This window comes from Mytilus edulis, chromosome 14, assembly GCF_963676685.1.
Source record: "Mytilus edulis chromosome 14, xbMytEdul2.2, whole genome shotgun sequence".
Classification (NCBI taxonomy): Eukaryota; Metazoa; Mollusca; class Bivalvia; order Mytilida; family Mytilidae; genus Mytilus; species Mytilus edulis.
This window is the reverse complement of record NC_092357.1, coordinates 65,930,968-65,946,260: the sequence shown is the minus strand read 5'-3', so window position 1 is coordinate 65,946,260 and position 15,293 is coordinate 65,930,968. Positions and strand designations below refer to the sequence as shown.

The following is a 15,293-nucleotide window of genomic DNA, read 5'->3' as shown; positions in this document are numbered from 1 at the left end:
AGCATTTTAGTTAAATTTTAGACGGTTTCCGTCTTAAATGAAAGTAGCCGCATTAGTGTTCATTCATAATATTGAAATGTAAGTTGTATTTGATGATAATACATAACATATATAAAGGTTGAGAATGAACGCGGATGCGGCCACTTTCATTTTTGACGAAAACCATCTGAAAAGTGACGTTTTTTGGCACATTTGATAGATTTTTCATATTTAAGCTTCAATCGGAGCGTTTTTAATGACTGAATCAGTTAAAATCTTTTACATAAACTAATCGAATCAATTGAAATAGACACTTAAATGTTTTAAAAATGTCCTAAATATCTCGTTAGATGAAACTGAAATTTGGGGCCATAATCGGCCCTTACCGGACCTACTCCTTTATCAAAATGCGTTATGAACCTGATAAAACCAAACATTGGCAGAAACCGAACAAGATCTTAAAGACCACACAGCCTATTCATTTCTACCAGTGATTTTTCCTTCAAATTTTGTGTGAACGTATTTCATGATTTGAGGAACAAAATATGATGAAAAAAATTGGGGGTCACCGACTTAGTTTTGTCGCTATAGCAACCTCAGTTTCGTGTTTTCCCGAATATTAACATAATATGTGCTTGTTATATAAACTCTCCAAAAAATACTTTATATCAAACCTACAAGCATAATTCTTGTTTCACGTTAAACAGTAGATTTGTATCTATCAAATACAGGTTCAAGAGTTTTAGACTCGTATTGTTTTGATCTTTAAAAATATGATTTATTTCATTCCCGCCAAAAATAAAACGTAAAAATGAAAAACGTTTCCAGTATTAAAAAATATCTACCAGTGATTTCTTCATAATAATTTCAAAAAGGAAAGTGCCATGTGTCCTCTTCAAAATAAAGCAATAAAAAGAGTATGTCACCGACCTTTCAAAAAAGTTATAAGTAATTTTCATGTTTTTTTCTCGTTCATTTTGAAGAAAAGAGTTGCATCTGACGTCATAGTACAAACTTTCCTTGCTGGCGCACTATGTGAAAAAAAAATCGCAAATTGGACGTTTGAAACCAATATTTAAATTTCCAAGAATGACAACTATATTCACCTACTTTATTATCCGGTAATACAAGAGATAAAATGCATGTGTCAGTATCAGATCTTACGATGTTGTTGCCTCACAATATTAACCTTCAGAAACACCATCCGTCGGAATGGAAAATTGTTTAAAATAACCTTTCACGCCGATTTTGTTAGGAAAGTCTGTCTTTGTCCTCTGTCCCACATAAGCAAAATGATTGAAAATAAAAAAAGAAATGAAAGATGGCACTGGTAAACTTACAGAGTATTTGACTATACCAGACTAGATGCGCTTGTTTCTTTTTCGCGTCAATTTCAGAAATTTGCCGTAACGAACTCATTCGGTACTGTTGAAAGACGGACATACAAAAGCATGGACGGAGTTCTTTATAGCATTATTTTTGTCGACCTAGGACGAATTTTTAGAAATTATTGCATCGAGTTTGTGAATTCATTATTTTAGAATATTTAAGATATTAGGAAATTAAAATTATAGGTATAATATATGAATAAAAGTTTTGATTCTAAAACGTTATACATCTATATTAAAATACAATCCTTTTATTACTACCTCATGTGTTTTCAATAAACGAGACAGTAAATATAAAATACAATAAGTTTTTGATTCAAAAATTAATTTAGAAATAATTTTCCGTTGAAAACTACAAAATAAGATTTCTCCAACAGGATAAAATATAATAAATCTAAATTGCTCATTTTGGAAATTAAAACAAAGAAAAGGTTGTTGAAATCGAAATTTGTTTTCAATCTTTCCGGTCACAGTTGTAGCTAAATGAAAGGGAGCGATTTTATTTAAGATATTATTCTTGGAGCAATTGTTTTTGTCATAAGTTAAACTTACAACAATTTAGTTTTAAACACCGAAAATTTTGATTTTAATTCACATTCACATTCGCTGAGTATTAGTTTTATTAATACTTTTTGCCTTTGGTGTGCTTCCTTAATTAATGTTTACTCAAGCTCTGTTATTAAGATTGACATCTTTATATATAGGTATGTAAACCTGTATACATTCTATTTAATTGAATTAGACGTTATCAAAATATAATTATACAAAATATACAAACAAAGCAAGCAGGCAAACCAAAGTTTTGATCTACATACATTAGAAAATTAGCTGTAAGCTTCAGATAGATTAGACAATATGTTTATCATTTCTCCTTAAGACAATTTGAAATGAAACAAATGACAAACAAAAATGACCCTTTGTTATCATTTTATTTTTACTATAAGATTTTGTCAAATAAGCAGTATAAATAAATTTTAACTTCATTGCAAGATCGGACATTATTTTACGAGAATCATCCAGACATCAGTTACATGCACATGTTGCCAGTATGTCAAAACTTTTAGGAATATTTGATTATGGGCCTAACCTTGTGAATACTCATTTTTTTTAAATTTTTGAAAAATTGACACTACAATTAGAAGGATCATTGCATAAGGAACATGTTTACTAAGTTTTAAGTTGATAGGACTTCAACTTCGTCAAAAACTACCTTGACCAAAAACTTTAAATTGAAGTGGGACAGACGGACGGACGAACGAACGGACGCACAGATCAGAAAACATAATGCCCATAAATCGGGCAAAAAAAACCTTTCACTTTACCTGTACACAATCGGCGCAAACGAAAGACAAAATCTACGCAAGTGAAGAAGAAAAAAAAATGAAATGCAGATCGACGCAAATATAAGACAAAATCTACGCATGTGAAAGAATAAAATAAAGGAAATGCAGAACGGCGCAAATGCAAAAAGTCGAGATCAAAATTTATATTTTATTATTTTTATTAGAACGAAGGTTCAATATAGTGTAGTATCTTATGTGTCCATTTGTGTTAAATCTCCACAGGATATTAAAGTAGCGCGACGCATAATAGTTCCTCTTTTCTTGGGAGACGTAGCGTACCTACGTAGCGTACACCATGTTGGAATCCGTGGAAAACGCGAAATAGGACGTTATAATTTGACGTTTTTTCATTGCTAGAAACAACGTCATAGAGCTTTTATGTCACTACCAAGTTGCGTTATCTGATGCGCATAAACAATAGGCTGTTTGGTCTTTAAGTCCCGAATACGAAAATACATTGAATTTACTCACCTCAGCATTAACCCATGTTTTCAGTGTGTGACTGATGAAGTAGCAGGACTTTCCAAAATGAAACCATCCTCTCAGACATTCCGACCGTGCACAAGTAATAACTATTAAAAACAATATGTATAATAGTTTTATATACATACCCGTATAGCGGTTTAATTTCGCGGGGGGCTAATTTTCGCTTTTTTTTCGCGTAGAAAAACAAAATCGCAAAATAAATTCCGCCATTTCAAAACGGCACATGCAAAGGTATTGATTAAAGTTTTGAATCTGCCAAAATATTTCGTATTCCTTAATTTATGAAATTCGCAAAATTTACATCAGCGAGAATAACCCGCTATACGGTAATATTATTTGCAATGATAGGTCCTTCAAAAATGATAAAAAAAACCAATAACATATATTCAGTTATAATCCGTTATAATTAAGACTTATCACAAGGTTTATACGAAGATATGCAACACGGCTAGTTTCTGATGTGAAACCAGATATGTTGTGTCTAGAGCAGCTGATATCACATTTATTAACAATACAAACATTTGTTTTTGTTGTTTATACCAGTAACAGTATTGTCATTAAAAGAGGGACGAAAGATACCAAAGGGACAGTCAAACTCTTAAATCTAGATGTGGCACCCGTCGTGTTGCTTATGTGATAACAAATCCGGTAAATAGTCTAATTCGGTAGGTCACATTCATGAAAGAGAAGGGGATTATAGTTACGACGTAAGGAACATATCCGATATCAATTGTGAAACGGTTATTCCATAACGGTCAACCAACTCGTGATGGCGTCCGTAAAATTTACAAAGGGGTGATTTCAACTTCACCATTTGGAACTCTTGGTTTAATAGCTTCCTTGTATGCAGCAACCCTCTATCAAGAAAATCATGATAGGAAAACATGGTTAAAGATCACATTTTCATATTTGGTTTTAGGGTGAGAAAACTTTATGTGACCGATGGTCTGAATTTTTTTAAGTCTAAGGGTTAGATAAGAGTCAATTATATTTCCGATATTGCATAATGTCTAACTACTTGCAATAACTTATCAACGACTGGGTTCCTTTGCTTGTTTTTTAATGTATAATTCTGTTTTTTTTTTATCAAATTGGTTGATCACTCAAAATAATAATAATAATAAAATGAATGTATTTTTTCTTCTTAAAACTGAATCTAACAGACAAAATCTAAATAAGGTTGACTGATAATGTGTTTTTTTTCAGTACTTTCCTTATTGAGTTTACTTTGAATATTGAAATTGTTGTTACACTTTTTTCTGTACAATGATATTGCAAAATATCAGCCATGATCTGCAAACGTGAACCTTTGTGTCGGGTGCGCTGATATTCAATGGTTTGTTTTAGCAAATAGATTATTTGTATCATGGCATAGGTGCTGTTCATCCCCACTCTTTAGACAGTATAACTAGTTATTCAAGGTACCAGAATTATAATCCAATACGCCAGACGCGCGTATCGTCTACATGAGACTCATCACTGACTCAGATAAACAAAATTGTAAAGCCAAACATGTAAAAATTTGAAGAGCATTGAGGACCCAAAATTCCAAAAAGTTATAAATGTTGGAAGTCGTAATACGTTGTAAAATGTGAATTGCTGTAATATGTTGAGGCCGCTGATAACTTCCTCCAACATGTTTTGATATCGATGATTTTAGCCATGATACAAACTAACATTTTCTTAATAAAATGAAGGAGATAATGTTAAGGATGTTTGCTTGCCATGTTTTGGAATTTTGTCAGATTTTCGGACTCCGCTGGTGTCATCGATTTAAATGCCTTAAAAAATTTGCCCATGGACCCCCATTTTTCTTTTAAAAAATCTTTTACATGTATAATTATAAGCGATTTGTAAAAGTCTTATGCAATCCTATTTATTTTTTAAAACTTGAACTGGTCAATGACAAAGCTATAAAAAATCAAGAGAGAACCTTTTCCCGACAAAATTTCAATGGCTTATATCTCGAAACAAGCGCATTGATCCCTATATTTTTTTTTATTCCTCAATTAATCCCCTATCAATACATACTTCTGTTATGGAAAGGATTACAATTGTGTATGCCGATAATGCGTTTTGTCGTTACCAAAAAAGTTATAAAGAAATATAAAAAGTATATACATGTACTTACAAAAACCAATATTAAATAAAACCAAACGAATATCCATAACCGTTTCTATTTACAACTTAAACAGATGAGACTTGAGAAAATCATGCAACGTTGTAATTATTTTCACTACATATAAGCAGATGGACTTTTTCACTTGATACTAGTTTTGTACCTTGTGAATGAAAACTCTAATGTCATGTGATGCTTCAATTGAGATTGTATGAAAAAGCCAGTGCTGGTGAACGTTTCGTCCAAGAGGGTATCACCAGCCCAGTAGTCGGCACTTCGGTGTTGACATGAATATCAATTATATGGTCATTTTTATAAATTTCCTGTTACAAAACTTTGTATTTTTCTAAAACTAAGGATTATGAATAAATAACCTTAGTCGTATTTGGCACAACTTTTTTTTTGGAATTTTGGGTCCTCAATGCTCTTCATCTTTGTACTTGTTTGGCTTTATAATTATTTAGATCTGAGCGTCACTGATGAGTCTTATGTAGACGAAACGCGCGTCTGGCGTATTAAATTATAATCCTGGTACCTTTGATACTATTTATGTATGGTGGCATTTGCTTTTGTTGTAGATGTGTGTTTCTGTTGTTCCGTTTTTTTTTTCTTACAGTTGATGTTTTTCCTCAGTTTTAATTTGTTACCCGGATATGTTTTTGCATATTCGAGTTATGAATATTGAACAGCGGTTTACTACTTTTGTCTTTATTTTTCGCCACTTGAAATTCAAATATCAAAACGTCTTATAAATTCAATTACCATTCTATATATGTACATAATAATTCTGTAGGAACTCTCTAGATGTGTTTATATGCTGTTAATTTGTCTTATATATTGGCACTAGGTCTTCAAACGTTGTACATTTATAGCAAAAAGGCATATCGGTCAAAATAGTAAAATATTGAGACCATGTCATTTATATTTAGATCTGAGAAAACATCTTTTAACAATTAAAGGCGGTTTTGCCAAAATATATACCATCCTGTGAATGATTATTAAGTAATCCGCATCCGATGCGTAACATATTGGTAGTGTTAATGTAAAAAAAACAACTTTCTAGTTTTTTGCATTTCCGTCCAAACCTTTGGAGTTGATGAACATTATTTGTTTGTTGAGGGGCATCGCCACCTCCGTTCCTATGTTCAGCGAGCGGTCGGGAAAATATTATGCTATATTGCACGAACTATTCGGCAAATTTAATTCTCACAATAAACAATCAGCACTGCTGTTATTACGAATTATGATTAAGTACCTAAGGAACAAACATTATAATTAATTTGAGAATGTTAATGGGAAATACGTCAAAGAGAAAACAACCCATGAACGTTAAAAGTACAGAGATACATGATGCGATCCCTTCTGTCTGGTAAACGACGTCATGTAGGCGCCCATAATTGACGATTTATCCCGGTGAGGGACATAACTAGAAAGTCTATTACTGCCGCAGGGTCTATATTGTTGTTGGTCTTTTGTAAGTCCTAAAAGCTCTCACCGGGTTAGTAGCCATTCTATATGTGGGTTCTTTTTGTTTTAACATCTCTTCCAACGTTTTTATGAAGTTTTAGAATATCAAGAATATCAAATATTTCGGCTTCAAACATGACTGAGGAGACATTGATTGTGGAAACGCGCATCTAGTGCACATACAATTGATACTATTAATAGTTTGTAGTCAAAAATAAGTTTATGTCAATCGATTAATAAAGGTAAACGTTTATAACTGGGAATTTGATGCGATTGTCATACAAGTGAGAGTTTTAGCTAGCTATAAAACCATGTTTACTCTTCCATTTTCTACATAAGAAAATGCCTGTAGCAATTCAGGGATATGACAGTTGTTATTATTTCGTTTGATTTGTTTCAGTTTTTTTATATTGCCATTTGATTAGGGACTTTTCTTTTTTAATTTCCCTCAAAGTTCGGTAATTTTGTATAATTTTACCGTTTATAAACTTCTGAACTGTAGATTCCAGTTGTTCTTATTATTTCTTTATGTTGTATTTCCAATAAATTCTGTAATCTGTGATAAAATATACCAGAAGGTGAAATGTTCACGATCTCAACTATTGTTTCCAAACAATTTAATTGTTTTAATGCTTTTTTTTGGTATTTGTATGCCAGCTGGCTGTGAGGAAAAGGGTATGTGAATGCTTTGGTGTTTTAGGAATTCTGGAAAAGGCAATGTTATTGTCTGAAAAATTGCTGAACAAAAACAGGTACTAGTATTTTGAAAATGTCTTTGATCACGGACTTATACAGAAAATCACTTTGCATTGATTTATATACACAGTTGATCAATTGATATGCAGTCGAAAAAATCGATCATAATTCTTCCTGTGTATATGTGCAATATTATCAAATTTTTATTGAATTTCCATATAAATTCTACATCAGCCTGTCTTTTATCCAATTATGCTTCCTGAAGCTGGGAATCTGAAAATATATATACAAATGTATAAAACAATCCATAGTTTAAGAAAATTGCAGTAACATTAAATGAGTTTGTGTGAGCATTCTGAAAGTCGTACTATTGTTCGGCCATAATTTTAGTATTTTTTGTTTGATTTATCATTTTCTTTTTTTATATTTTTGTCTATTTGTATGATTTTACCTTGATTGGATCGTGGTCTTTTAAAGTTGGTTAAATCCTGTACATGACAGGTGCGCTCGACTTCTAGTTAGTTTTTCTTCCTATAATCGGTGGTTTTCGTTGGGCGCCCTCCACTATTAAAATCTAACCTACACGAACTATCTCATAATAATGGAAAGTGGCGTTCAACGCCAATCAATAAATCAATCAATCAAAATTGGGACAGTTAGTTACAGTTATTTATATAAAAATACAAAAACATTAAAAATACTGAACTGATAATTTAGAATGCGTTCCATTTATAAAAACAGTAAACCTAGATTAAAAAAAAAATTAATTAAATTGACAAACATGAAAAGCATAATAACAAACCTCTGTGCCAAATCTCACAAAGGCTATCTATCTATACCTAAGTGTTTTGTGTTATTTGTCATTACATTAACAGAACTTGTGCAATAAACGAAAGTGGCAATGCTATCTCATATCACAAAATAGCTAAATAGGAGCCAAAAACAAGTACTCAGTAACCAAAAATGTTGTCAAAGTTTCGTATTGTTATATGCATGCAAACGTATTTTCGTAACATGTCTATCTGATCAAAAGAAATCCAAAAAATATTTTTTTTCGTGGATACCAATTTTAAAGGATTGATTTATATTTTGTACGTTCATTGATAATATTAACCATGGGTCTGCCAAAGTCATTCTACAAGCCTATCGAAAAGTCATAGTTCGTTGCATTTATAACATGAATATCCAACGAATGATAATACAAAATTCACATTAGAATGCTTCACAAAGGGGATAATGATAACAAGACAAACCAGTTCTTTTCTGGTATACAGTCACGGTTGATGTGTTTCCCTCTTCTTTTTTTTTGAAAACCCGGATTTATTTCCTCTCAAACGATTTTTGACTTTTGAACACAGGTATACTACTGTTCCCTTTATTTCCTTAATTTGTACATTATCGAATAAGTGTTTACTATATCCGGTATTTTTAGAGCATTCTAAAAAAACACTGTACCATATATTATTAACCTTTCAAGTATGTTTACATAGAACAAGTATAGAAATGGCTTACTCTGTTTCACATATAAAGTGGCAATTCCGGCTACAATACCAATCATTCCATTTTCCAGGAACATTCCACCATACAAGAGACAAACAGTTTTCATTTTTCCAGTTATCTGGTTGACCTGGTTCCCAGTTCGTGTATGTCAAGTCTTTTCCTGTTGATGCCCATACCCATACACCCTCAATAACTTCGTCTGTCCCTCCTATCCAAAAGTCCTCTATTGCATTTGAATATAGAAAAAAAAATTCTTAATATATAGCTTGTATTAACACAGATGTGGATACTTATAAATTCGAAATATCTGTTTAGAGTACATACATATATGACTCTATCCCCTTGAAATAGTATCAAAGCACTTGACCTTTTCAACCTTTACACAAGTATTCACCATTCCAAACTAAAAGACAAATTGTAAATTTGGTCCTAGTTGGTTTCAGAAAAAGAATGGCAAGTATCTTGTCTTAGGGAGGCGTACATTGTACATTGTAAAAAAATTACTCTGAATCAAACAAACATTTTTCTGAATCGGACATTATCAAAATGTTTGATTTCTTGATTGATAAAAAAAGGCAACAGTAGTATACCGCTGTTCAAAACTCATAAATCCAGGGACAAAAAACAAAATCGGGGTAACAAACTAAAACCGAGGGAAACGCATTAAATATAAGAGGAGAACAACGTATTTGCTACGTTTCGAGGAGGTGTTTTCAACAAACGATAGACATTCCCATGGGAACCAATTGTGCCCCTCTTCTTACCAACTTAATTGTTCTTTTATTCATATAAGGCTTACGGCACAGGAACTTCTTAGGAAGAATTAAAAGTAGCTAACATTATCCGTTAACTTAACGTTCCGCTATATAAATGATGTCCTCTCACTAAATAGTTAAAAGTTTACTGACTATGTTAGACGCATACACATATCCTATCAAACTTGAAATAACTGCTCACGTCAACATCATCTGAACTCTGGTTATCTTACCAGAAATCCGATTTGTTATATAGCTCAGTTTGGACATCATGCAATTCATTCGGTCAATTTTGATTTCAATAATTGAATATTCTTGATTAGTTTATAAGGTTTAAACATCGGTTAATAGCCTGATTTCCTGACCTTTATCTGTTTGGCTCTGAGATAACCGTATGTTGCAAGGGCAGGACCAGCCTAATCGGAAAACTGATGTTTCCCGTTGTTTTAAGTAGATTTTTGTACCAAATTACATTTATCATTCAAAATTATTAGAATACAGTAGTTACGTGTTAGATCATGTATATCTCTTTTGCCGACTCCATTCTGAATAAGTGTAATAGTGTCCGTTAGGAATATATTTTCTCCTTCTGTCTCAATTGTTGCAAGGTATGAATTATATGTTCTGCAAAAACCCTGAAATGATACTATATTTAAAAGGTACGTATGTTTTCAAACATCCAGTTATAATAAGTAAAACCAATTTTTTAACAGTGTGTTATCTGCCTTAACAGTAAATGTTCCTATTCACGCCTTTAATTAGAATAATGGAAAACTCATTAAAAAGCAAAAATTGTTTTTGTAAATGCTATTGTTCTCAAAAATAATAACAACGTTTAATTAATTTCATGCATCTAAAGCCCTTTTCTGGATACGTTCAAAAGCGAATATTTGAAAGTCTATCATGTATAAGAATAGAAACTGCGAAAGAGCCATATTACAAAAAAAAGCACCCAAATTGATAGCCAAATCCAAAAAGGTTAATAGTTTTTTTTATAATTCATCAATTTATAAACCGATAATTTAAGAAAAGATTTGTTACCTAAGTACTACTTGGTTGATGATACTCTTGTGAGGATACAGTGGTATCGACCCGATGCTATTTAAGGATGCATTTTTTGATTTTTTTGCCAGATTTTCGGAATCCTCTGGTTTTATCCATGTAAAGTCATTAAATAATTTGCCCACTAACCCCGACTTTTCATTTCGTAATTTTATAACATTAAGTTTAAAAAGTCATATTTCAAAATTTTATAAAATTCTTGTTATTTTTTCATAGTTTTTGAAAGTGATAAGGTGCCAGTGTTAAATATATGAAAAATCTAGAGAGAATCATTTCCAATTTTTCAATGTCTTTTGTCTCAAAAACGAGACCCTTCATTTTTTTTTTACTTTTTTACCTACTTTATTAATATACTATCAATTTATAATAGTCTTTTAAAAAGCTTGTTATTTTTTAACAGTTTAGCGAACGTCCTTAAGATAAAAACAGTACGCAGGAACGCTCAAAGCCGAATATTTGAAAGCAAAGGATGTATAAAACCATAAGAGTAGAAAAGTGATATGACCAATAACGACCTTTAATAAAATCCAAATCCATGTAGGTTCATTTTGGTGTTTAAGTTTAAGCTTCGGATATATTCATATGTACTTGTATTACAACAATAGACTCATGTTTGAAAGATTAATGTCTACAAGACTCATGTCTGAAAGACTCGTGTCTGGAAACTCGTGTCTGGAAACTCGTGTCTGGAAGACTTACATCTGAAATACTAACATCTAAAAGACTAATGTCTGAAAGACTAACGTCAAAACGTTTAAAAGACTGATGTCTGAAAGGATAATGTATGAAAGACTCATATCTGAAATAATAACGTCGGAAAGACTCATCTCTGAAATAATAACGTCTGAAAGACTTATGTATGCAGAACTCATGTCTGAAAAACTTGCGTCTGATAGAATAACGTTTGAAAGACTCATATCGGAAATACTCTTATCTGAAAGACTGATGTCTAAAAGACTCAATTCTGAAAGATAAATGTCTGAAGACTCGTGTCTGAAAGACTCATGTCTCAAAGACTCACGTCTCAAAGACTCACGTCTCAAAAACTAATGTCTCAGACTAACGTCTGAAACGCTAACGTTTTAAAGACTACCGTCTGAAAGTATAATGTCTGAAGTACTCATTTATGAAAGGCTAATGCCTGAAAGACTCATATTTGAAAGACTCATATCTTAAATACTAATGTATGAAAGACTAATGTCTGAAAGATAAACGTCTGAAAGTCTCATGTCTGAAAGACTAAAGTCTGAAATACTCCTGTATGAAAGAATCATGTCTGAAAGACTCATGTCTGTGAGACTATGTCTGAAACACTCATGCCTGAAAGACTTACGTCTGAAAGATTCATGTATGAAAGAAAAATGTCTGAAAGAAACATGTCTGAAAAACTCATGTAAAAAGGATAAATGTCTGAAAGACTCATGTCTGAAAGACTTACGTCTACAAGACGCATGTCTGAGAAACTCAGTGGTACTAGGCTTATAATTTGATTTGATACAGTCAGACGCGCATTTCGTCTACATAAGACTCATCAGTGACGCTCAATTCAAAAATAGTTATAAAGCCAAGTTATTAGACTCATGTCTAAAAAACTATTGTCTGAAAGACTTACGTATGAAAGATGAATGCCTGAAGCCTCGTGTATGAGAGTTAAACATTTGAAAGACTCATGTCTAAAAGATAAATGTTTGAACGACTCATGTCTGAATGATGTAATTTTGTAGATTATATATACTCTAGATTATCTATTTTAGGGGTTCACAGTTCCTTTCAACTACTCCTCAATGGTATACGTCAAGGAGACAGCCACTCAAAAACACACTCAAATAGATCTTAGGGAAAACATAGGCAATTTTGAAACCTTTTGACATTATATCAAACTCTACTACTAAGACGTCATAAAATACTGTAAATTTTATAGTCATCTTTGCAGATTTGGCCATCACAACCAAGTTCACAAAATGACTAAAAAATACATTATTGTTTAGAGGCCTGCTAAAGCCCGTCTCCGGGTACTTGATTTTGCTGTTTTCTGTTCTTTGGTCGGGTTGTTGTTTCTTTGACACATTCCCTGTTTCCATTCTCAATGTTAATAACATTATGCAGAATACTGTGTCATAATACTTGGTTAATGGTAAAAATCCAAAAAACTATGTTTTACATTTGTGATTTCGGGACCATTTGTAGCTGACTATGAGGTATGGCTTTGCTGGTTGTTGAAGACCGTACGGTGACAGTTAGCTGCTAATATCTGTGTCATTTGGTCTTTTGTGAAGAGTTGTCTCATTGGCAATCATAGTGCATCCTCTTTTTTTATATCATGTTGACTTCCGTGCACATGTCAGTTTGTGTTACAAATATACTTTAGCTATGATCGGCACCAAACCCAAGAACGCAAACAAAAAGTAATAAACAACAGGAATTTTTTTGTAAACAGATCTGCATTAACCGTCAAGCAGTTAAGTGATTTTAGTTACATTTTTACCTTCAAATAAAAAAAAAATAAATTAAAAGATAATTACTGTAGACTTCATTTTCTAGTTAAATAAAGAGGTATTTTTCAACATTGTCTTAAGATTATCCAATAAAATTAATATACATGGAATTTACTTACCTCAGCATTAACCCATGTTTTCAGTGTGTGACTGATGAAGTAGCATGAATTTCCATAATGAAACCATCCTCTCAGACATTCCGACTGTAGACCAGTTATAACTATTGAAACATAAGACCTATACGTTCCTGGTTTATGTTCACATTTTTAGATATAATACCACCAAATAATAGACCCTGTTCACACTAGGACATTTAGATCGATTTACACTAGATCGGTTCACTTCAGATCGATTTAAGGGCCAATATGAACACTTTGAATCGATCGTCAATCGGTTTAAACTAAAACACCAAAAAGAGGTAGTTAAGTGTGGATCGATCTAAAGTGAACCGATCTGACTTTAGATGGAGACATAGAGATCGGTTGAAACTTGTATGATTGAATTGAAAATGATTTTTGCGAATATATAGCGGCAAAACTACACATCCCTGTATATATTAGTTGTTCGTTGTTTAACCCATATTTTTTGTAACAGACCTTTGTATACATGCAAGTAAGAACAAACTAAAAACTTCGACATAGCATATTGCGAAATCTGTGTCCTCTTTTCTTCTGTTGATTTTTTTCTTTTCAGAAACCGCAGTATTTCATTGTGCTGGAACTTCCTTGCTTCAGTTTTTTGTTTCAAAGTTAAAGAAAACTGCAAAAACACCAGTATCAAAATTTGATCTAGTGAAACAATAACGTCATCGATTTTTGCCCTGTGTATCAGTGTATCAACCACATAAATTTGATAATTAATTTCTATTTATACACAATATTTACAGTTCTACGGGTAATTAGGTCAGATCGATTGCATTTTTTAAATTGTAGTGTGCACGCAGTGGTTCAGACTTGACCGATAGAGATCGTTATAATTAAACATAATGTTAACGCTAACTGGTTTTATTTTGATCGATTCGATAACGTCACATCCGGTTGCAATAAAAAAAGGAGCGAAAAAATGTACCCTTCTATTTGATAGTTGTAGGAAATTAATCCTACATTTCATAGCAGTAAACAATTTCTGAGTCATAAACATATGTCTTTGGTGTTTCATAGCACCATAATCTTATATTTATTTGGTGTTTCTGTCGAAAATTTTTAAAACTTTAGATTACATGGTTACTAAAGCTTGTACACAAGAAAAAAAAGAGGTAATATGTTTATTGGTTAACTTCCAGTGATGGTTTTCTTTCTTATACACCATTTTCTACATTTGTAAATGACTGTACCAAGTCAGGAATATGATATATGTTGTCCATTCGCTTGATTTTGCCATTTGAATATGGACTTTCCGTTTTGAATTTTCCTCGGAGTTCAGTATTTTTGTGATTTTACTTTTTATGCAATGAAATTTCATGTGAAATGTCAAAGATAAATTCTGCACACTATTTTGAAAAGTGAAAAAAGACTAGTACATGTAATAGGGGAAAATCAATGGTGGTATCACACCTTAATATTTCAAGGGAAAGAGAACAGTTTTAAGTAATTTCATCATTTATCTTTTACATCTTTGTTATTTTCTAATATACTTACAAAATCCAGCAAATAAAACCACGCGAAAGTCCATTATCGTTCTTATGTAACATGTGTAAGTGACATAACCATGTCACGATAGATAAGACTGTAGGAAATAATGCAGCGCAGCGACCTTAATTTCATTACAGGATAAGCAGATAAACTTGTTAACTCACTATTGAGGCACCTCAAGGGGAGGTCCAGGTAGTCATATACTCACAAATGTTTGCCAATATATTCACATAATCACAAAATAAATGTTTTGCCAATATAATCACATAATCATTTATTAGTTTTTAAAAAGATGATTAAATAATCAAAAATACAGTCCTAGATTATCGAATAAACTTGAAATATTTCGTCTTGTAATATAAAAAAAACCGG

General features: G+C 32.2%; 1 protein-coding gene across 1 annotated transcript; it reads right to left on the bottom strand.

The window, feature by feature from the left end:
- Window positions 1-7,650: 7,650 nt before the first annotated feature.
- LOC139503109 (perlucin-like) lies at window positions 7,651-15,042 on the bottom strand. Its single transcript, XM_071292810.1, has 5 exons — window positions 14,928-15,042; window positions 13,410-13,510; window positions 10,242-10,368; window positions 8,991-9,201; window positions 7,651-7,751 (listed from the first exon to the last, which is right to left on the bottom strand). Exons 1-5 carry the CDS (start codon window positions 14,959-14,961, stop codon window positions 7,721-7,723), a joined length of 504 nt encoding a protein of 167 aa, XP_071148911.1. The 5' UTR covers window positions 14,962-15,042; the 3' UTR covers window positions 7,651-7,720.
- Between the last annotated feature and the right edge of the window lie 251 nt (window positions 15,043-15,293).

Excerpts from the sequence above, each read along its gene's own strand:
- LOC139503109 (XM_071292810.1), bottom strand. The coding sequence starts at position 14,961 with ATGGACTTTCGCGTGGTTTTATTTGCTGGATTTT. Across the intron at positions 13,511-14,927 it reads GGTTTTATTTGCTGGATTTT|TTATAACTGGTCTACAGTCG; the intron begins GTAAGTATATTA and ends ATGTTTCAATAG. Across the intron at positions 7,752-8,990 it reads CACTTTATATGTGAAACAGA|ATTCCCAGCTTCAGGAAGCA; the intron begins GTAAGCCATTTC and ends ATATATTTTCAG.